This window comes from Phocoena sinus, chromosome 2 (assembly GCF_008692025.1).
Source record: "Phocoena sinus isolate mPhoSin1 chromosome 2, mPhoSin1.pri, whole genome shotgun sequence".
NCBI classification, from domain to species: domain Eukaryota; kingdom Metazoa; phylum Chordata; class Mammalia; order Artiodactyla; family Phocoenidae; genus Phocoena; species Phocoena sinus.
This window is the reverse complement of record NC_045764.1, coordinates 60,870,456-60,893,605: the sequence shown is the minus strand read 5'-3', so window position 1 is coordinate 60,893,605 and position 23,150 is coordinate 60,870,456. Positions and strand designations below refer to the sequence as shown.

At 42.2% G+C, this 23,150-nt stretch overlaps 1 protein-coding gene across 2 annotated transcripts in view; it reads right to left on the bottom strand.

Moving 5' to 3' along the window:
- PTPN9 (protein tyrosine phosphatase non-receptor type 9) overlaps nucleotides 1-22,573 on the bottom strand; it is a 79,951-nt gene extending 57,378 nt beyond the window's left edge. The window contains exons 1-2 of one of the 2 annotated variants that reach the window (XM_032623587.1): nucleotides 21,829-22,544; nucleotides 6,109-6,194 (exon numbers count right to left, since the gene is read on the bottom strand). Coding sequence is in view for 1 of the 2 variants with exons in the window: in XM_032623586.1 (XP_032479477.1) it covers nucleotides 21,829-21,891 (63 nt within the window). In the remaining variant the exon portion in view is untranslated. Of the gene's footprint in view, nucleotides 1-6,108; nucleotides 6,195-21,828 lie in introns of both variants that reach the window. The other variant, XM_032623586.1, reaches the window with a different exon arrangement.
- Nucleotides 22,574-23,150: the final 577 nt, after the last annotated feature.

The following is a 23,150-nucleotide window of genomic DNA, read 5'->3' as shown; positions in this document are numbered from 1 at the left end:
TTCATTTTTTAGAGCAAGACTTTGCCCCTCCCAGTTCACACAGGCCAAAGAGTGTGGTCCAGCAAGAAACAGCAAAGGTAGCAACCATTTGTGAAGCATTTTGACATGCACCAGAGGAAGAACTGTACATACATCATACTCAACAGCCTTGGCACACTGAGTATTATTAACCACATAAAGAAATCAAAGCATACAGAGTCTAAGCAAACTGCCCGAGGTCACTCAACTAATAAATGGCATAGCTGAGGTTTTGAGGTTTGAATTCAAAACTTTTCAAATTCCAGTCTTCCCACTCACTAAATGGCCTTGAGAAATACAGGATACACATCATTCATCTCATCAGCAGATATGTTATCTGACATATATATTATGACATATATACTAAGTCGTGTCTTTGTCTATGCACAAAATTACTCTGGAAGGATATACAAGAAACTGGTAATGTTGGTTGTCTCAGAGAACTAGGTGGCTGAGAGACATGGCAAGAAGGAGAATATTTACCAAATTCTCCTCTGTACCTTTTTAAGTTTAAATCATGTGACTATATTATCCACCCCCAAAATAAAATGTACCAATTTTATATAGTCTTTAACTAAAATATATATATAATAAGGACATCTAAACATAATGTTTAAAAAAGTACTTTAGGGAATTCCTTGGCGGTCCAGTGGCTAGGACTCAGTGCTTTCACTGCTGGGGCCCAGGTTCAATCCCTGGTCGGGGAACTAAGATCCCACAAGCCACGTGACGGGGGTGGCAGGTACTTTAAACTCTGCCACCAAATGATGAGTTTGTTGATACTCTATAGTCTTCCTATCAAGACCAAAGATAATGAGTTAGGGAGCTCTACAAAGGGGTAAAGGACTATAGCTGCTTTTAGGAGCTTTAGCACTAAACAGGGGATGCTCCAAGGCCCTTGGAGTGTGGCAATTGTGCCACACTCGCTTTCCTGCTGGAGGTTTTTTGCCAACAGCATGTTTACTAAACATAAGCTGCCATCTCTATTCTCAGGCTTAAATACCACTCTCCAGACAAAGGTTATCAAAGAGGATGAAGAACTCCCAGAGACAATGGAGGAAATAATTCAACAAGAAAATAAGGAAGTAAACATTTCTAAATTGTCACAGGAGAAAATTCATGTCAAGAGGTTGAGGGGCAGAATATAACACAGAATAGAAACATAGAAAAAAACAGAAATCTGGAGAATAAACAGGAAGCTCCTCACCATCAGCAAGTGCAAAGTCATCCAGCTTCCCAGAAGGAGACAGGGGTTGGGGGGAGTGGCGGGGGAGGGTGCATAATTGGTCACTCCCTATAAGGAAGAACCCAAAGGCAGCTTGCCAGCTGCTACCCATTCCAGCTGGTTAATAAGGGGGTGAACCACACAACCAGAAGAACCCTGGAAAGTCTTTCTAGGGAAAAAAAATCTAAAGGATTTGGAGAACCTAGGGGTGGGGGAGGCCTTTAGTAACAATTTTTCTCTCTGCTTCCAACTGATGGCTGAGACTTCAGAAAGAAAGAAGGAATGTTTATGACTGTCAATAAATTGGAGTTGACCTTCCAGATCCTGCTGGAACATTCTTCTCCTTCCCTTCCTCCCAACCCTGGCTTACTCCTATTCGCCCTTTAGATGTCAGTCTAAATCCCACTTCTTCATCCGGAAGTTTTTACTGTCTTCCACCCAGGCACACAGTGTTATAAAAGCTTATGTTATTGTCTACCTGCTCCCATTAGCCTATAAGTTTAGGGAGGTGCAAGGGCCAAGTCTTCCATGCTCACAAATGCATACTCAGCACAAAGCACAGCATATGGCGCCATACTGATGAGTAAATATATGAATGATGATGGGCTCTCAGCCTGCTAAAAGAGTGTTGTTGACAGGGAGTAGGAAGAACATGTTTGTCTGAATACTTGCCAATCTGATTATGAGAGCTTAAAATTGAAAATAAAGAGAGAAAAATTCCCAGATAAAACTGGGAAAGAACATCAGGAATGACATAAGAAAAGCAATGGGAGAGGTAACTATTAAGCCACAAAAGAAAATATCTGAAAATTAAGTTGCCAATATCTTAACTGAAGACATCTAGGGAATTCCCTGGTGGTCCAGTGGTTAGGTCTCTGCACTTCCATTGCAGGGGGCACAGACGGGTTCTATCCCTGGTTGGGGAACTAAGATCCTGCAAGCCACACAGCACAGTCAAAAAATGAATAAATAAGATAAAATAAAAAGGACTGAAGGAAAGAGAAAAAGCAAAGGAATAAAGGAAGTTTATTATTTTTTGAAAAAGACATCTATAATAGAGATATCCAAAATCAGTTAAAGTTCATGACTTTTATGAAATAAATAAGACATGGTCCCTATCCACGAAAATCTGAGTTTAATGAATTTGTGAATGCCGTATGCCAATGATGGGCAAATCTCATTCAAATCTTAAAGGGGCAAGTGGGATGGCAGTGTGTCTCAAAATGATATTCCCAGTAGAAATCTATAAACCACACTAAAGAATTTCTGAATGAGGATAAAAGAGAGTAATGGACAAGATACAGCTGCTGGAGTACACTTCAGCCTGCTCAATAATGGAGAATATAGATTAGTTTCTTGGTTCAGATCCCCAAATTGGCCTGGTAATGATGATGTTAGAGATAGGAAACTTCAGGTACCTCATCATCAGTTGGATATCAAATTTATCTTAAAAGGGGGTAGGGATTGAAAATCTAATAAAATCTTGCTGACAGTTTCATTCTAAAAGGATGAGGGGGGACTTCCCTGGTGGTCCAGTGGTAAAAAATCTGTCTTACAATGAGGGGGAAGCGGGTTCGATCCCTGTTCAGGGAACTAAGATCCCATATGCCGCAGGGCAACTAAAGCCTGCGCACCACAACTACTGAGCTCGCACGCCTCAACTAGAGGGCCTGCATGCCGCAAACTACAGAGCCCACGCACTCTGGAACCCGCGCCGCAAGTACAGAGCCCACGTGCCCTGGAGCTTGCACATCACAACTATAGAAGAGAAAACCTGCACGCCACAACTAGAGAGAAGCCCACGCACCGCAACGAAAAATCCTGCATGCCTCAACGAAGATCCTGCATGCCTCAACTAAGACCTGATGCAGTCAAAAATAAATTAAATAAGTAAATAAATAAATAATCTAAAAAAATAAAAGGATGGGGGAACTACTATACTGGGCTTAATTCAGACCAAGAACATAAACTAGTTGAAAAACTGAAAGGGTCTCAAAGAGAAAGTAACCATGTAATCTTTGAAAGTGTGATAACCAAGGAGCTTCTGGGTTGGTGAACACACAGAGATCTGGGGAGAGTGGCGCACCTGGGCCTGGAGAGGACATGGAAGTTCTGCACCCCTTCCCACATACCTTGCCCTATGCATCTCTTCCATCTGGCTGTTCCTCAGTTTCTGTAATATATATAAATGTCAAATCACTGTGCTGTACCCCTGAAAATAATATAATATTGTATGTCAATTATACTTCAATAAAAAAGGAAAAAAAAAGAGAGAAAAAAGGTTGATAGCCAACAGCTGAGTGCTGTCAGAAGGATGCAGTAAAGAGAGCAAGTCCTAGATGTGGCACCAGCAATCCTGTATTAAAGACCTAATTCTGCCACAGCTATGTGCCCTCAAGTCAGTCAAAATTTTTCACCCCATAATTTCCTCATCCAAAAAAGGATAATACCCGCCTACTTCACAGGATCCAATAACTGGCTATCTGGGAAGGCATTATGTAAACCTTACTACACATCAGTAAATAACACCAGACCGTTAACAAAATTAGCTATTAACAACAGAAAATATTTATTGGGTATTGAGCTCTAACCGCCAGTCAGACACTTAGTTTTACAGGGATGGTCAAGTCCTCTCAGTGGCCCTAGGAGGTGGATACTCTCATTATCCCCATATTACAGTTGAGAAAACTAAGATTTCCAACTGTTAGGTAACATGCCCAAGGCCCCCAAACAAAAAAATTGGTGGAACCTGACTCAGAATCCAGTTTTTCTGACTCTAGAAAGCTCACATTTTTATCCATTGTGCTTTATATTGCTTTCAAAATGTAGATTTCACAAAAGTAAATCTCATAATCTAAAACTCTAAAGAGAAGGCAGTTGTTGGTATTTTTTTAAAGAAATCCTCAAAAGCAAGATTCTGACAATAGTGCAATTAATTATGAATTATACCAATTCAAATTTATTTATTTTTTTCTTTTTTGGGGGCGGGAGCAATCTGGCTTACACTTAAATTGGATATGATATAACCTATTGCTTTTTTTTTAATTGGGGTATAGTTGTTTTACAATGTTGTGTCAGTTTCTACTGTACACTGAAGTGGAGTAGAGTTCCCTGTGCTAGACAGCAGGCTCTTATTAGTTATCTATTTTATACATATTAGTGTATATATGTCAATCCCAATCTCCCAGTTCATCCCACCCCACTCCTGCCAATTCAAATTTAAAATGAGAACAAGCTAAAGAAACCACTAGTATGGTTGCATAGCATTCTCCAAGGAGTACAGATGTTAAAAGCACTCCCACAAACACACACATGTACAAAGGAAGAGGGCACAGTAAAAAAAAATAATAATAATAGAGTGGTGGTTCTGACCTAAAGGAAAAGGGCTGGGAAAGTCACAGCCCAGAATGAGCCAAGGCCTGTAAACTAAAGATAACAAAAAGAGCTTTGTGAGAACTGTCTAGATCAACTCCTACTTCTTTTATTTCTCTATCAAAAAGTACAACCTACGGGCTTCCCTGGTGGCGCAGTGGTTGAGAGTCTGCCTGCCGATGCAGAGGACACGGGTTCATGCCCCGGTCCGGGAAGATCCCACGTGCCGCGGAGCGGCTGGGCCCGTGAGCCATGGCCGCTGAGCCTGTGCTCCGCAACGGGAGAGGCCACAACAGTGGGGAGCCCGCGTACCGCAAAAAAAAAAAAAGTACAACCTTCAACCTGAAGAGGGGAAGAACAAGCCTTGTGGAAAGCAAGAGCTGAAGTTCAAAATAATAGAGCCCATAATTATTCTAAATCGGTCCAAGCCTCCAGACCTACAAAACCTGACAATCCTGGGAACTCCATAGGAGCCTGATGAACATCTGCTACAGAACTTAAACGACCAGAAAGGTATCAAAGCCTGAGGATGAGCAAACATAGTCCTAACTTCAAGAGGGGGCATCTACTGAGGGCTACAAAAGTTCCCAGTCCCTGACAATTTTGACATCAATTCTTGGCAAACTGCACAACTGATCTTTCTTTCACATACATATACACCTAGCCCTGGCCAATAGATTCTTTTTTTAAAAAGGTGGGTTTTGAGGGAATTCCCCGGTGGTCCAGTGGTTAGGGGTCAGCGCTTTCACTGCCAGGGCCCAGGTTCGATCCCTGGTCGGGGAACTAAGGTCCCGCAAGCTGAGTGGCTTGGCCAAAAAAAACCCAAAAACAAACAAACAAAAAAAAGTGGGCTTTGAGCTTTTAGGAAGGGGAATACTGATCACCAGAAGTGATTTACTGAAAACAAGTCTTTCAAGAAAGAATACATTAGACTGAAAAGTAAAGGAATGTACTATACAGCAGTGCTACTCAAAGTGAAGTCTTACTTCAGCAGTCGTACTTTACAGTAGCAGTGGCATCAACCTAGGAAGTCAGAAATGCAGACCACAGGCCTCATCACAAACCTGTTTAATCAGAATCTGCATGTTAACAAGATCCCAGATGATTCTTGTGCATGATAAAGTTTGAAAATCACTGAAACACAGAACAGACCTACTTTCAGCAAGGCATTTGATGAGCATTTCATGGCATCTTTGTGGACAATAAGATTTCCTTCTATTAATTTATGTATATTTGCCAGTCAAAATGTCAAGCAGTTGACTACTTACCTCATTTAATTCTCATAATAACCCTACAAAGTAGGCATTATTATCTGTAATTTGCAGATATTCACAGTAGCAAAGATTATAAGCAGCACGATCTGCCAGGCACTGTTCCAAGGATTTCACATATATTAAGTTATTTAATCCTCATAACAATTCTTTATAGTAGATTTTATATATGTATATTTTATATATGATGAAACTAAGGCAGAAAGAGATTAAGCTACTTACTCATAATCACAGAGAAATTTATGGTACAGTTCTTAACCACTCCTTTCTATGGCCAGGTGTGCTGCCACAGTGGGGCAGACGATACCCTGCGGGAAACAATACACAAACATACCCAAAGAATATTAAAAAAAAAAAAAAAAAAAGATTTTAAAGGAATTCCCTGAAAGGAGGGAGACAAATAGACTAATGTTTATTGAGAGCCTACAGTATGCTTGCCAGGCCATAAGTCAAGCACCTTGCATCCATGTTTTATTCAATCTTTCCAACAGCAGGTATTAAGACATTTTATATATGAGGAAATGGAGGCCAAGACAAGTTAAGGACCTTGCCAACTCACACTTCTCATGATGATACAACCAAGATTCCAAAACCAAGTCTAACTCTAAAGCTCACACTCTTTCCCTTGATTTGCTCTGCATCCATCCCTGGCCTGGTTCCATTGCTATAAATGACTTAGATAAGGGCACTGGGTCACGAGGACAATGTAAGAGGAGAGATAAACTAAGAGAACAAATATATTGTAAAAGAGAACACAGATCTAAAAGATCAAAACAGGACAGAACAAAGGGCTAGAATGGTACTCAAAGGTGAGGCTTTGGAGTCAGACAGACAAGGGTTTGAATACCAGGTTCTACCACTTATTGTTTAGAATGCAAGCAAGTTACTTCTTTGAGCCTTAATTTCTACACCTTTAAAATGGGAGTAATACCGCCACAGAATTGGTGTAAGAGGGGAGAAAACATAATATTTGTAAAGTTTTTGGCTCATAAAGCTCAACAAATCGTAATGAACATTAAATCTAACAAAATTATATTTGAGGATAAGTGCAAGAAAATCAATTGTAAAGGCACCAGATGAAATTTAACAGAAGCACATAAGAAAAGACTTAGGGGGCTTCCCTGGTGGCGCAGTGGTTGAGAGTCCGCCTGCCGATGCAGGGGACACGGGTTCGTGCCCCGGTCTGGGAAGATCCCACATGCCATGGAGCGGCTAGGCCCGTGAGCCATGCCGCTGAGCCTGTGCATCCGGAGCCTGTGCTCCACAACAGGAGAGGCCACGACAGTGCGAGGCCCGCGTACCACAAAAAAAAAAAAAAGAAAAGACTTAGGAATCTTAGCTGACTTGAATCTATGAGTCAACAATTTACTAAAACTGCCAAAAATTATTTTGAATTTGGAGCACATTACAGAAGCATGGTGCCCAAAACAAGGGGCCTATCAGACTTCATTTGTAATAACTGTCTTCAGTTCTGATGCTAAACTTTAAGAAGGTCACTGGCAAATCAGAATCAGTCCAGGAAAAGATGAGAATGGTGAGAGGCTTTGAAAACATAGTAGCTAGTTCCTTCTTTCCTGGTTCTATATTCCCTCCCACTCCACACAATGAAGCTACCTCTCACCTGCTTTGCTCCCTAATAACTAACACACCACCCCCCATACCTCCTCCCCTCCATCTTCATCTCCCTCTTTCCCTCCCTACCCCTCTCCTCTCCCTCTCCCACACGTCAAGCTCAATTTTGCCAATGTCAAATGGATCTGACAGGAGTGACTTGAGGACTTCTAGTCCAACACTTTAGGATTCAGCACGTCAGACCTGAGGCTAATCTGGCCCTGGCCTGCAGATTAGACCTGCTGTTGCTAATCGACCCCAAATTTAACTGGCCCTCCTGTTTTCTTCCTGAGGCCAAGCCCAACCTATGCCTCAGGTGACCGAATCCTGAGTGTCACACATTCAGGAAACTGGGACCATGACCTAGAGCTTCATTACTCCCTCAAAGGCATACAGATGGCTGGGAGATTGCAATTAGGCAACATCAGTCATTTCAGACCTCAGCCATCTCAAACTCACTGCATCAATACTTCCAAATCCAAGGAGGCCTCTCAGATAAACTAAAGGACAAACCTATTCATGCTCATAAAATAGTACAAGTAGATCAGCTTACTGTATCTCAGAGGCCATTTGCAAACCTACAAAGAACGAAGCCTGGAAAAGCTGCCTACAATCTGGCTGTCCTCACTGCAGTGCCCCATTTTCAACTCTGAACAGAACTGGGCTCAGCTCCCAGGCAGGACTCAGACAGTAAAATCTGGTAACTCCTAGGTCCAGATTCTAAGGGCAACTGACATTGGAGTAACACGAGCTTTCCTATGGACTGGCCTTGTCAAAGCTGGCAGGTTTTCTTGGCTGAGTCAGAACAGCCTGTGTCTTCTTTCATTCAATACTCCCTTGGAAGCCAAGCATCTCTCTAGGTAATGCCATCAGCAGTGGACATCAAGTGTCTCAATGCCTTGTTTTGCAGACATCCTGGTTCCATTTCTATTTCTCAAGTAGATACGGGCTCTGCTCTTTGTTTTTATTTATTTACTTACTTATTTATTTTATTTATTTTTTGGCTGTGTTGGGTCTTCGTTGCTGCGCGCAGGCTTTCTCTAGTTGCAGTGAGTGGGGGCTACTCTTCATTGCGGTGCATGGGCTTCTCATCGAGGCAGCTTCTCTTGTTGCATAGCACAGGCTCTAGGCGCGCGGGTTTCAGTAGTTGTGGCACGTGGGCTCAGTAGTTGTGACTCGCGGGCTCTAGAGTGCAGGCTCAGTAGTTGTGGCACACGGGCTTAGTTGCTCCACAGCATGTGGGATTTTCCCGGACCAGGGCTCACACCCGTGTCCCCTGCATTGGCAGGCGGATTCTTAACCACTGCACCACCAGGGAAGCCCTCTGCTCTTTCTTTGGATCAGAGAAATCACGATAAATGCTAGTCTTTGAGAACCTTGCCTTACTGCTCCTCTCCCTTGGAACAGCACAGTTCTAGTACAGAATCAGATGATTCCTGCAGGTTTCATCCAGTTCAGACTCGCTCTAATACCTAGAGTTCCACAGCCAATTAGTAAATCCAGGCCTTCCCTTTCTGAAGTGAGCCTAAGTGTCTAAACTCACTTCTAGGTGGTTTCCCGACAAGCACAACAGCACCCTAGTTATTCTCTGGACTACTAGTTCTCAAACTTGAACGTGCATTTGGAGACTTGTTAAAATGCATATTGTTGGACCTCACCTCTAGAGTTTCTGATTCAGTAGGTCTGGGATGCACTTGAATATGTGCACTTTTAACAAGCTCCGAGGGCATGCCCATGTTTCTGGTCTGGAGACTACACATTGAGAACCACTGCTCTAGATCAACAATATTTCAAGTCATTCCCAGTATAGTTCTGGGACGGGGGACGGGGGGAGATGAGGACACTATACATATATGGGTTCGTTTGCATCATAACACTCAGTGCTTTGTCCTACACAGAAAACTCCTTTTTCTCCTACAGAGTAAACCTCAACTGGATCTCACAGGTGAAATATTCAGGAGTTCAAACAGATGACAATTCACATTCTAACAAATCATTAACATAGATACATCCTGTAACCAATAAATGGTACTCATGTAAGAGATTCTAGGCTCAAGATCAGCAGCCAGAGGAGAAGTGGAATTAACACCTATTCTCTTTCCTTTGACTCACCAGCTGCATTATTCACTAAATAAACTAAAACCCGTAAAGCACTTTGAATAGTGCTTAGCCATTATTTTTTTACTGTGGTAAAATATACAAAATACTTATAATTTTTACCATTCATAAGTATACAACTCAGTGGCATTAAATGCATTCACAAAGTTGGATAACCATCACCACTATCTATACCCAAAACTTTTCCATCACCCTCAACAAAAACTGTGTACCCATCAAACAATAACTCCTCCTTTCCATCTCGTCCCAGCCCCTGGTATTCTACTCTCTGTCTCCATGAATTTGGCTATCTAGGTACCTCATACATTTGTCTTCTGTGTCTGGCTTACTTCAGTAATCAGAATGTTTTCAAGGCCCATCCATATTGTATCATATATCAAAATTTCCTTCCTTTTTAAAGCTGAATAATATTCCATTGTATGTATACACTACATTTTGCTTAGCTATTCATCTATCATTGGCCACTCGGGTTGCTATGACATGCATGTACATGTATCTATTTGAATGCCTGCTTTTAATTCTTTTATAACTTTGTTTTTTGTTTGTTTTTGGCTGCGCTGCATGGCATGCAGGATCTCAGCTCCCCGACCAGGGATTGAACCTGCGCCCCCTACAGTGGAAGTGTGGAGTCCTAACCACTGGACCGCCAGGGAATTCCCTGCTTTTAATTCTTTTGGATATATACCTACAAACGAAATTGCTGCGTCATATGGTAGTTCTATGTTTAATCTTTTGAGAAACCATCAGACTGTTTTCCACTGTGGCTGTACCATTTTACATTCCCACCAGCAATGCCAACATTTGTTATTTTCTTTCTCTCTCTCTCTTTTTTTTTAAAATTATAGCCATCCTAATTAGTGCTTAGCCACTATTATTATCATGAGTTTGACGTGGGCTTTTACAATTACTTGTAGCACTGTAAGGACAGCATGACAACAATTAGAGGTTCTGACTAGTTTCCATGTTCAAATGGTCTTAGCAATTTCATTCACAACACAAGTTTCTAGTTGCTTCTAATTTTCTCACAAAATCACCTCCAAAGCTAACATTTCCCTAGCTTGATATCAACTATGAAAGAAAATGATGCTTTGGGTGCTTAAAGGAAAAAAAAAAAAGATGGATGGTTTTCAATTTTTAAAAAATGTTTCTGTTAACTTAATTCCATAACAATGCTGAGTTTTTCCTATAAACAAAATGGTATACCAGCATTCAGTATGAGAAATGTCAGATGGTTTCGCTAAAACATTTAGAATCCTAATCTAAAAAGATTTATTTTTGAAAACAAAAGTATGATGGAAAATTCTGTATATTTTAATCTTACTAGCTATATCCCTGACCTAGCCAGAAATATTGTTTTCTCTTCACTTCTGGAGTTTCCTGGGACAGAAGAGCTAAAGTCAATGAGACAAATGGCCATTCCCAAATAAATCTGTTCTCTTTTGCTCATGTTCATGTTCAAGGTTTCAGGTCTCTCTCTTAGTTAACTCTTTTTCTTCCTTTAAAAATCTAAGAAAGGTGGGCTTCCCTGGTGGCGCAGTGGTTGAGAGTCCGCCTGCCGATGCAGGGGACATGGGTTCGTTCCCCGGTCGGGGAAGATCCCACATGCCGCGGAGCGGCTGGGCCCCTGAGCCATGGCTGCTGAGCCTAAGCGTCCAGAGGCTGTGCTCTCCAACGGGAGAGGCCCGCATACCGAAAAAAAAAAAAAAAAAAAAAATCTAAGAAAGAGAAAACTTGTAAGTATAGAAAGTAAAAAGGAGAAAAAAATCCTTTTTTTGGAAAAATTTTCATCCTCAACTTTTATACTTGGCGAGAGTTAAGAAGGGAAATCTAGTAGTAGCTTAAGTACAGACAAAAACATGGGCAAACTGAAGGTGTCATGGACAAAACAATTTAAAGAGCTGTAGTCTAATCCTAATTACTGGTAGGCAAATATACCATATATACTTCCCCATTATGCTGATAATAATATCTGAAAGATTAAACTCTACCTATAGAAAACTAAAGACTGGTTTTATAAAGGCAAAGAGTAAACCGACAACATTCTGAGAGGTACAGCCAGAGACCTATATGAAACTTCAAGTTCACTGACCCCATTAAAGCATATAATTTTTCATAAATGTACAATAAGCAGCTAGGAACAATTCAGGCACATCTCTGTAGAGAAACTTGTGAATGGCTGAAACCAGGAACTTTTAACCCACAAACGCCAAGAAAGAGCCGTTTCTGGTGTATATGTATATAGGTGTGTCATACATAGAAACACGTCGTTAAGAGAGATGAAGTCTACTAGAGAGAGCACTACATTTAATCAGAAGAGTTTGAGTTCCAGTGTTGCCTCCTCGGTGGAGCCTCTGAACATCATTCCTATGTCAGGAAGATAATCATCCTAAACAAAATAATACTTTATGGGTGTGTGAGGAATAAGTAATTTCAATGTATACAGTTTCACTAATTCTTCAGCAAACATATTTTGAACTCTCACAATGTACACTAAGGATGTATAGGATTGAGTCCCTGTCCTCACTGTAGATAAGAGGTCCTCCTCCTTGGTGGGTACCCCACAATTCAAGAACTGCCTACAGAGAACTGGAGGGCAATTCCTTAAGGACAGAGAGCCCTCAATCCATGCTGAACAAGAACCTAGCACACAGCAACAGACAATAAATGACTCCTAAATGAACAAATTGTATTTCTGTTTATGATCTGTTAAACCTTCCTCTTAGTAGACGTTAACATGAAAAGGAAAAGAGATTGCTACAGAATAATCACCTCACTCACTGGAGGAACAGAGACACTTGGTAGCAACACAGAAATATTTGGAAGGGAAAGCAAAAATTACAATTCCCATTATCATCATTCCATGGCAGGACTCAGTAGTGTTCTGCTTGTCATACAAAATCTCCCCATCTCTGAAAACCCCTGCAAAGGCTGTGGAAACGTCTCATTTTATCTTCTGTGATGGTTATGCTGCAAAATAATTATGTTTTAGACTGGAGTTTTTCAGTATGTGAAGTCAATTGCAGAAACCAGTATTTAGGGACACAGAATTTGAATAGTTAATGTGTGAAACAAAGACTTACCTTGAATTAAAAAGTAAGAATTTGTAACTCTGTCCCTAAGAACTACAAAATTCTTCAGTTATAAACTAGGGTTTTTCAATCTTGGCACTATTGACATTTTGGACCAGTTAACTTTTGGTTGTGGTAGGCTGTATGCCCACCATTATAAGATGTTTGGCAGCATTACTGGCCTCTACCCACTAGATCCCAGTAGCACCCCCCAACTGTGACAATCAAATGTATCTCTAGTCATTGACAAATGTTGGGTGGGGGTATGTTTTAAAATCACCCTGGTTGAGAACCACTGAGATAAACAGTGGAATGAGAATTTTTTTCACAAAGGCTGTTAAAATAAGATATGGAAGAGGATATAAACCGTCACTCTTTTCACTCTAAATATGAGTCATTTTTAGATCATCAGATGACCATTTGAAGTTTTATCTGAAAAAAAAAAGATGATAATCAGTGCGCCTAAAGAAGAAATCTATAACCTAGAAGAATAAATAAACAAATGAACCAATGGATAGTTCATTAAGTGTTAACAGCATAAAATGAGCACAGGTAGGGACTTCCCTGGTGGCCCAGGGGTTAAGAATCCGCCTGGACCCAACGAGGACCCAACACAGCCAAAAATAAATAAATAAAATAAATTAAAAACAAACAAACAAACAAATGAGCACAGGTAGCCTCACTACCACCTTCTAGATACAGTATTTGTGCATGGCAACTGTCAGAAGTCTTAGACTACCTAGAAATCTCCTATTTCACTGCTACAAAGTAGGATTCTTAATTTTTCCTCCTATTCTTATCTGAAAAAAATTGTCTCCTGTAGCATAGAGGGCAAGAATACTATTATCGCAGATATCTACTGAGCATTTTGTAACCATAAGAGATTTTACTTAAATTCAGCAGGTCTCCTAAAAGCTCCTTAAGGAAAGAACACAAAACAGACTCAAAAATATTAATTAAAATGCCTGGAGCCACAAAGCAAGCCGGGGATTCCTGAAGTTTACCTAAGACTCATTGCCATCATCTCCCCAAAGGCCCAGATTTCACTTGTAAATATCTCTGTTTAGAAAAGGGCCAGATTTGCATTAATCTTAAATACTGTGATCTCACCAGTTTATAATATATAATTATATATAAGTATAATACTAAACCTGTATAGAGCATGCAGCACTTTCCACAAAAAGTTATTCGTTTTAATTACAAAAGAAACATATGGTCATTGTAGAGAATATAAAAAACCTATTTTAAAAAAGACTGATTTTAATAATGATGTCTACTGTGTAATAATGAGGTATAGAAAAGCAAATGCAAAGGTAAAGATTAGCCAGTTGTTCAAGCAATGAAAAAGTAATTAATGGATTAATGTCCCCAAACACTTCAGTACTAAAGTCATGGATGGCTCTCTTTAGAATCAACCCATCAATTCTGAGAATAAATTCTGGTTTCATAATAATTCTATTAGGCTAGTCAGATCTGTGCCACCCACGCTGGACAAAAAGACAAGAAGTGTGCATGTGTGTTTTGAATGGATTTGGTATTCCAGAGGAAACCAGTACATATAACAGAAACTGTCTTTCCCAGAGAAAAAATGGAGTACTTCCCTCAGAAGCAGAAATTAAAGAAAAAGTCACCTCTAATCTACTGTTTTGGTTTCATCATTTTATAGTCTAGACCTAAGAGATAACCAATCCTTAATAAACAAACAATTCTTCCCATGCGCTCTGAAGCTTCCCAGCCTCCCACTCCCAGCCCGCATCCCCAGGCCACCTCAGTTAGGTTCTAATGAGCCTTTTCAAAATCATATATGAAAGGGCTCATTCCAGTAAGTACAGGTCCTTCAGCACTAAACAGTGCAGGCTAAACTACCTGTTCTAGGAATATCTGGCCCTACTCCAGAGGAAGAGGAATAGAAAACAGTGATTAGGGGACTTCCCTGGTGGCGCAGTGGTTAAGAATCTACCTGACAATGCAGGGGGCTTGGATTCGATCCCTGGTCTGGGAAGATCCCACGTGCTGTGGAGCAACTAGGCCTGTTCGCCACAACTACTGAGCCTGGGCTCCAGAGCCCGCAAGCCACAACTACTGAGCCCGCCTGCTGCAACTACTGAAGCCCGCGTGCCTAGAGCCCGTGCTCTTCAACAAGAGAAGCCACCGCAATGAGAAGCCCACACACTGCAACGAAGAGTAGCCCCTGCTCGCTGCAACTAGAGAAAGCCCACGCACAGCAATAAAGACCCAACGCAGCAAAAAATAAACTAAAAAAAATTTTTTTTAATTTCATTAAAAAAAAAAAAAAAACAGTGACTATTCCAGTGTCCAGAAAGGCCAACCAAGGATCTCTTGTGTGGAGGCATAGGGTGGGGTGGTGGGGGAGGATAGTGATTGATTTGGAAAAAGAAAGTACCCCTAATTGTCTGAGACATCAAAGCAGAATGATAAAACTGGTGTGAAATGCCTGAAATTTCACTGAACTTCCAAGTATCTGAACAAATAACCAGAGTTAGGGGTTATGACATCTAATCTTGACACTGCAGTGGACCAGCCATTCTACTATAAAATGGGTCTTAATATGTAGAAATCAAAGTTGCAGTATTCCAACATTACTATGTCTTTTCCAACACAAAAAAGGTATACAAGTCATAAAATGAGACTCAGGTGTACTGATCTACAATGAGTTTTAACTTTTACCTCTGTAAAACAGTTCAGCTCCTTTTTAGAGTGTCTGTCTTACTTTTCAATTCATTAGTAAGTATTAGAGGTCAGGTTCCTTGGAGAAAACCTCCAGGTCTCTTTAACATTCAAACCTAAAGCCCAAGACCCTTGATACGCTCAGAAGTTTTAAGAGAATAAAACTCTCACATCCAAATGAGATTTCACCTAATTGCTAATTACAATATCTTTAGTTACTGGCAATAATGAAAAGAATGAGTCTTCTTCATCTATCCCTCCTCTCCTTCCCCTCTGTGGAAGGCCTCAACATTATGAATCATTTGGTCCTTGACGTATGGTTACTTCCACGGGGACAGATGACATTTAGCACAGGACATGTGAGGCTGTGGGAAAAGGGAAGTTCTTGGCCACAAGAACCAGGACAAAACCCCTGCCCTTGGGAAAAATTCCAAAAATCTCTGAAATCTACTGCAAGGCAGTTAAATTTTTAACTTTAGAAAATCCCGTTATAAGAATACAAACCACAGCACAGAGTTAAAATAGGTTTTTGAAAACTATACTATGAAGTTGCAAGATGATTATTTTCTGGCATTCATAAAAATCCATGCTAAGTGATGGTCCCCAGCATGAATATTTTCCCCTCTTGGGACTGGTTTAAGCTAACTTGGCTCTAAAATCTTTCACTATTCAAAGACGGAGAATATCATGATAATGGCTAACTTAACTGAGTGCTTACTATGTAATGCATTACTATCTATGTGCACTAGCTTATTACTCTTTACAACAATGCTATAAGCTCTACACAACATGAACTCTAAAATAAAAATTTTCTTTGGAGGCTTTGAAAATCAATACTAGTAGATTATTTGTTGCAACAACTTTTAAAAACTCATGAATCATTTTTAATGTGATAGAAATACTACGTAAGATATTAAAACCATCTAAAATGAAGATATGAATAAAAGTATAACTACTTTAGAAAACTACTCTACTGTTCTGTCCTACTGGTCGTTACTGGGAAATCCATGAAAACCCAAAAGACCCTAAAAGGCTATAATTCCTTAGATATTCCATCAAATAGCTTTATAATCCGCGCTAAAAGTCTTTCTGTTATGGTTTATTGCAAAGAGGGTGTTCTCCTCACAACTTACCCCAAATAGACGTAACCGAAGGTGCCCCACTTTCTGTAGGTTACATGGACATAGAACAGTTGAATGAGACACCCTTAACTATCCCTGGTGGTGAAGTTAATTATAATTTAGTAAATTCGATAAAATTACCAACTTCAGGTCAAGTTACAAATGTGAGTGTATGCTTTGGAAAAATAAAATTAAGACAATAACATAATAAGAATGAAGATTAGTACTGAAATGTAGAAATTACCCTTCACACTGGCAAATTTACAATTTTGCCAACCTATTAAGAAAGGCTTTTATATTTACACATAAAAATATCAAAAAAAGAATGTATTCCTGACACAAAAACACCTTGGTTTTTACAGTTTTGAGAAATAATATTCTTCATATTTGGCTCTAAGAATAGTTATTTCTCTTATACAAAAGAAAAAGGACACATTTTAAAAAATAAATTTTTATTGTGACCATACCTCAAAACAGAGAGTTGCCAACTCTATTCTTAAGGAACAAATTTTTTCCAAGAGTAATTTCCATCATAATTTCTTGCACAGGGCTTCCCTGGTGGCGCAGTGGTTAAGAATCCGCCTGCCAGTGCAGGGAACACGGGTTTGAGCCCTGGTCTGGGAAGATCCCACATGCCGCGGAGCAACTAAGCCCGTGCACCACAACTACTGAGCCTGCGCTCTAGAGCCCGTGCTCCGCAACAAGAGAAGCCACCTCAGTGAGAAGCCCGCGCACCGCAACGAAGAGTTCTTCCCACTCGCCGCAACTAGAGGAAGCCCGCGCAGCAACGAAGACCAACACAGCCAAAAATAAATAAATAAATAAAGCAAATGCAAAATATATATTAAAAAAATAATAATAATAAAATAATTTCTTGCACAGGCTGTACAATATGTTTCTGCCAGCAATAAACAGGTCTGAGTAAAGGTTTTCCAAAATTTTTCCTGTCTGCATTTTTTAAATTATATTTTAAGAAGCATCATCAGGGCTTCCCTGGTTGCGCAGTGGTTAAGAATCTGCCTGCCAATGCAAGGGACACGGGTTCGAGCCCGGGTCTGGGAAGATCCCACATGCCGCGGAGCAACTAAGCGCGTGTGCCACAACTACTGAGGCTGCGCTCTAGAGCCCATGCTCTGCAACGAGAGAAGCCACTGCAATGAGAAACCCGCACACTGCAACGAAGAGTAGCCCCTGCTCGCCGCACCTAGAGAAAGCTGCACACAGCAACGAAGACCCAACACAGCCATAAATAAATAATTTATTTTTTAAAAAAGCATCTTCAAAATCAAACACACATATCAACACCAAACCCCACAAAATTAGCTATCATACACCCATGTAGGCATCTTATTAAACTGGTTAATTGCTTCATGAGATGTAAGGTAGTTAGTGTAATAGAGGGAACATTTGCAGTGGAGGCAGAATAACTTAGAGCTGGGTGGAAATCTTGGCTCCATCACTTGCTAGCTATGTGAACTTGGGCAATTTCCTCCTCTCAGTCTGAGTTTCCTCGTTTGCAAAATGAGATAATTATTCCAATCTTATGAGGATTAACTGTATGTGAAATGCCCAGCACAGAGCCTGACTCAAAGCAGGAGCACAGGAAACAATTACTATTATTACTCTGTTGTCATTCATGTAAACTTTTTAAAGGCAAAGCATACATTTTTCTTGTAACTCAACTGTAGGCTTTATAATATTGAGAACTGAAAAATTAAAGGCAAGAAACATCATAAGTTACAAAGGACTTGGTATAATATCAGTTCAGCACATGCCTAGATAGGAAATGAAACTATGAAGTAATAATGATGACCTTAAAAACATATATAAAAATAAGGAACATCCTTATTTTTTTAATTATTTATTATTTTTTGGCTGCATTGGGTCTTCATTGCTGCGTGCAGGCTTCTCTAGTTGCGGCGAGTGGGGGCTAGTCTTTGTTGCGGTGTGCGGGCTTCTCATTGCAGTGGCTTCTCTTGTTGTGGAGCACAGGCTCTAGGCGCGCGGGCTTCAGTAGTTGTAGCACACAGGCTCATGGGCTCTAGAGTGCAGACTCAGTAGTTGTGGCACACGGGCTTAGTTGCTCCGCGGCATGTGGGATCTTCCCGGACCAGGGCTCAAACCCGTGTCCCCTGCATTGGAAGGCGGATTCTTAACCACTGCAGCACCAGGGAAGCCCCCGTCCTTATTTGTATAAGCCACTCTGAAAGGAGACGACGCTGTCTATGTACAAATCTCATATAGAACTACTTTTCATCCCACAAGTACTTCCTGAACGTCCATTGAGTGCCAGTCATTATGACTGGCAATGTGCGTATGATGGTGAGCAAATGCAGACACAGTTCCAAGCCTCACGGAGCTTCCAGTCATACAATCATACAAATAGTGTAAACTTGTGATAAGTGATATAAAGGACAGTACATGGTACTCTGAGAGCCAGCAGCAGATCTAACCTAATTGGGGAGATCAAGGAACACCTTCCCGAGGAAGTGGAAGCTGGGAGCTGAAGGATGAAGAGGGAGTTACCAGTGGAGGGTATTTCCAGAGAGAGGAAAGCAACTTGTGCAAAGACCCTGTAACAGAAGGAAACAGGCAAGAATGCAGGACCAAAAGGCCAGTGTGCCTGGAGCAAAGATGAAGTGTGAGAATTAGCTAGGGATCTAAACCGCACAAGGGCTGAGGCATTGTAGACCATATTCAAGAGCTGTAACAATCATTCAAGAGCTGTCAATCCCAAGAGCGATGAAAAGCCACTGAGGGTTTTATGAATGCTTATTTTGGTGGCAGGTAGGCCAAAGGGAAGATGCAATCAGATTTGCAGTTTGCCTTTGGTTTCTCGAATAAGAGCTAAGGAATGCAGATGGATCAAGTAGGAAACAAAAATTCTGTCAGGATATGACAGTGCTTGATGATAATGGTGGTGGTGGTGGAAGAAGTCAAAGAGTTCAGGAGATATTCAGGAAAACCTGATGATGTATATAATACACAGGGGCTGAGGGAGAACAAAGTATCCAAGAAAACTTTTGGGTTTATGATTTGCATGACTGTATAGAAAGAGGTACCATTTGAGAGGGATCTGCTCCAGAAACATCTTTAAAGCAGTTTACACAGTGCACAAAGGGTCTGAAACTGTGTTAATCCAGTTTGATCCCCTACTTTACCCATGAAATAGGATTCCAAAAGATTTTTTTCTATTTCCAAAAATCAAACTGACTCTCAAATGTACAAGATTTTTCCAACACTGAAGATATTTCAAAGATTCTGCCACAAGCTTTGAAATCAACTCCAAATGAGTTCTAAAACTGGTTTGAACAATGAGGCAGCATTATGGAATGAATATGTCATTTCCCATGACAACTACTTTGATAAGACTAACATGCATTTGTTGTTGTTTAGTTTAGATATTTTAAAGAAATCTTAACAGTTAAGAGTACTCTCAAAAAAAAAAAGAGTACTCTCATGTGATATTAAACTAAAATATGAAATTTTATCTGGCATTACCACAATTGGAATTATGCTTTTATGTTTGTGTTTCAACATTCTGAAGTGCCTGTAGAAACCTTGGTATTTTGTAGGAAAACATATGGTTAAAAAAACCCCACATAACTTCTTGATCTTAACATACATATATTTTACTATTTCCATCCAGTCCTTGTTAATTCCCAGCACATTCATTCGATGTAAAAGATTTTTACTAAACACAGTTGCATACATGTATACACACATACATATACAGAGTAAAGCTAATACTTTATCAATACTATGAATACTTTAATATTTACTTTTCTCAGTTTTAATTTTTTAACTCACACCCACATGGCATTTTCATAGTGGAATACTGATTCCCTCAAGTCTTAGAAACATAAAAACTTCAAATCTGACTAGCCCTAGAAAAAGAAGTGAAAGAGTTTTGCCCCTTTAAAATCAACCGAACACCATCACACCTTAGTGCTGAAGTACTGATAGTATTTCCCTAATTTTGGCAAGGTGGGCTCCTTGGCCACCTGCTTGGACTAGGCCCTGACTAGCATTTTATTAACATTAATTTCAGTTACCGGGATATTACTACTGCTTATACAGAGCAGCAGATTTTTTTTTCCCCATGCTGATTTTATCTCTAGGCGTCAAAAGAAAAGACTGTGGTCTGAAGCCAAATATGAAAAATGTCATCTCCACAAATGAGGAGAAAAGTCAAGCGTTTTTTAAAAATCAGGTCTTAAGCCCATTAACCAATATTAGTTTTGTAAAACCAGACTGTCTCCACACGAGAGACTGTACTACCAAATGTGGTCCTTTGGGAGCAAGGGCTGGCAAGCTTGAAATGGGTTACCAGCATAGTTCACCTTTTCTTATTTTAGGGGTTTTTTTTGTTTGTTTGTTTTGTTTTTAAACAAATCAGACCATGGCTATATTTATTTGAGCATGGGTGTGGGCAGTATCAAGGAAGAGACAGCGAAAAGACTTTAGGGTTCCAATCTCAGCTAACAAGACTTTCCTACCATCCTCAAGAAGGAGTGGTCCATGTCTCCCCCAACAGGAATGTGGCGAGGGAAAGTTATAAAGGCCCTAAGCTCTTCCCTTACCCAAGCCCCCCAATGACACGACAAAACCACTTCCTTCTGGGAACTGAAAGTCTTAAGCTTTAAGGGACAATGGAGGCTCAATGTAGGCTTCAGAAAGATGGAGCAGTGAGATGAGATGCGGGGGAGGGAAGTGGGGGTGAGGGGATGCGTCCAGCGGCAGAGAGCTAAAGAGGGCGGTCAAGGCTAGGGACTTCGGGAGCCTGAGAAGGCCTGATCTTCCAGAATCTGTCCAAGTAGGCCACAGGCCCTCTAAGAAGCCCGAGGGGCTCGTCTGAAAATCTAGGCATCTATGGACCCAGTGCCTATCACTGTCCTGGGGAGGGGAGACAGTCCCCGCAGGAATCCGGCCCCCAAAGTGGGGCTTTTCCTGCCCTTAAAAAACCACACACCCTCATGGAATGAAGCAAAACACGTACAGGGATGGCAGGGCCGGAGGCAAAGTAGGTGTTCTGCAAACGTCGGGGGCGGGGAGATGTTGGCAGAGGTAAAGGGAGGCCCCCAATTCGAGAAACTTTAATCATCACCGGAATAGGGGAGGGGGCAATATGCGACCGGTAAGCAGCAAACAGAAGAGGCCGGGAGCGAGAGCAGTGACCAGCAGCGCCCCCCGGCTTCGGGGGATGACGGCCTGGGGCGCGGCCGCCGGGGGCGGGGGGTTGGAGGCCACCGCGGACCCCCGGCCGCGAAGAGCACAGCCGGGCTAGGCCTGAGGTGTCCGGACACACCCACCGCCGCGGCCGCAGCCCCGCTTACCTGCTCCTCCTCCGGGGTCAGCTCCGGCGCCATGTCGGGCTGGGGCGCGGTCGTGGGCTCCATCCCGCCACCGCCGTCGCCGCCGCCGCTCCCGCCGGCGAACAGAAGTCGCCCGGGAGCGCGGGGAGCCCGGTGCGGTGGGCCTCCGCTTCCGCGTGCCCGCGTCTCAGCAGCCCGGGGCCGGCTCGCGCATAGCTAGGCCGGCGGGGCCCGGCGCCCGCAGCGGCCGCAAAACGCCGCTGCTTCTTGTTTCCTTAAGAAAAAGCTCTCAGAACTGTCGCTCTCTTCTGGGCGGAAATCCTTTTTATTTTCTTCGTTCCGTTCCTCACACTCCCCCACCTCTCCCGGAAAAAAAAAAAAAATAGTGCAGGCAAGGAGCTAATCGGGATTAAAAAAGGAAACGTGAAATCGAGAACTTTCTAAGCCCAGAACGAAGGGCCGCGGGGGAAATTTTCGGAAGGCCCCCGGCCTCCTCGGCGTCCAGCTTCCTCGGCGGCACTCCGGCTCCTGCAGGAGTCCTCGGGGATGCGGGGCCCTGCGACCTGCGCTGCAGCCTCTCAGCCCCGTTCCTCAAAAGCCGCGGTGACGGGAGGGAGGGAGGGAGGGAGCGAGGGAAACGCGCCCCCCTCCCGGCTCAAGGCCAGTGCTGCGGCCGCACTGCGTCCGCCCGAGCCCCCCGCGGCTCCATTGAGAAACTGAGCGTCTCATTCACAAACAGGCGACGAAAAGGGCCCGGCAGTGCTCGGACGCAGCCCGGGAGGGGGAGACAAAGAGGAGCCCGGGGGCGGGGGCAGCGGAGCTAAGAGGAGGGGGACGCCAAGAGGAGGGGCGGGGAGGCCGGCGGGGGGAGGGGAGACCCAGAGGAACCAGGGCGGGGGAGGGGCTTCGGCGACTGGAGGAGCGTGGAGCGAAAAAAAAGGAAGAGTTTCAAGAGGTTAAGCTCCGTGGAGGAGGGAAAAAATGCATGTGTTTGAAAACTAGCTGCCCACGGACACCTGGCCTGGGGTTACTTGCTACTACCACTTACTTGTGAGGAACCCGCGATCCTCATCTATTTCCACGTCACTTCCTGACTGAAAGACCCTGAAAAGGTTGCTTACTAAGTCCAGGATGCGCAGGTGGAAGGAGCAGACCCTGGCCCGCGGTATCCTGTAATCCATCACCTACGGCTAATTTTAGTCTCTCAGAAAAACAGCATCAGATTTCGAACCTCTTTCAGGAATCATGCAGCATTTGCCAAGCCTTTGATTTTCACTAAGGCGGGTATTACGGGAGTCAGTTTGGGAGTAGAGGGGGCACTGGAAGGCAGGGGCTGGGTCTGG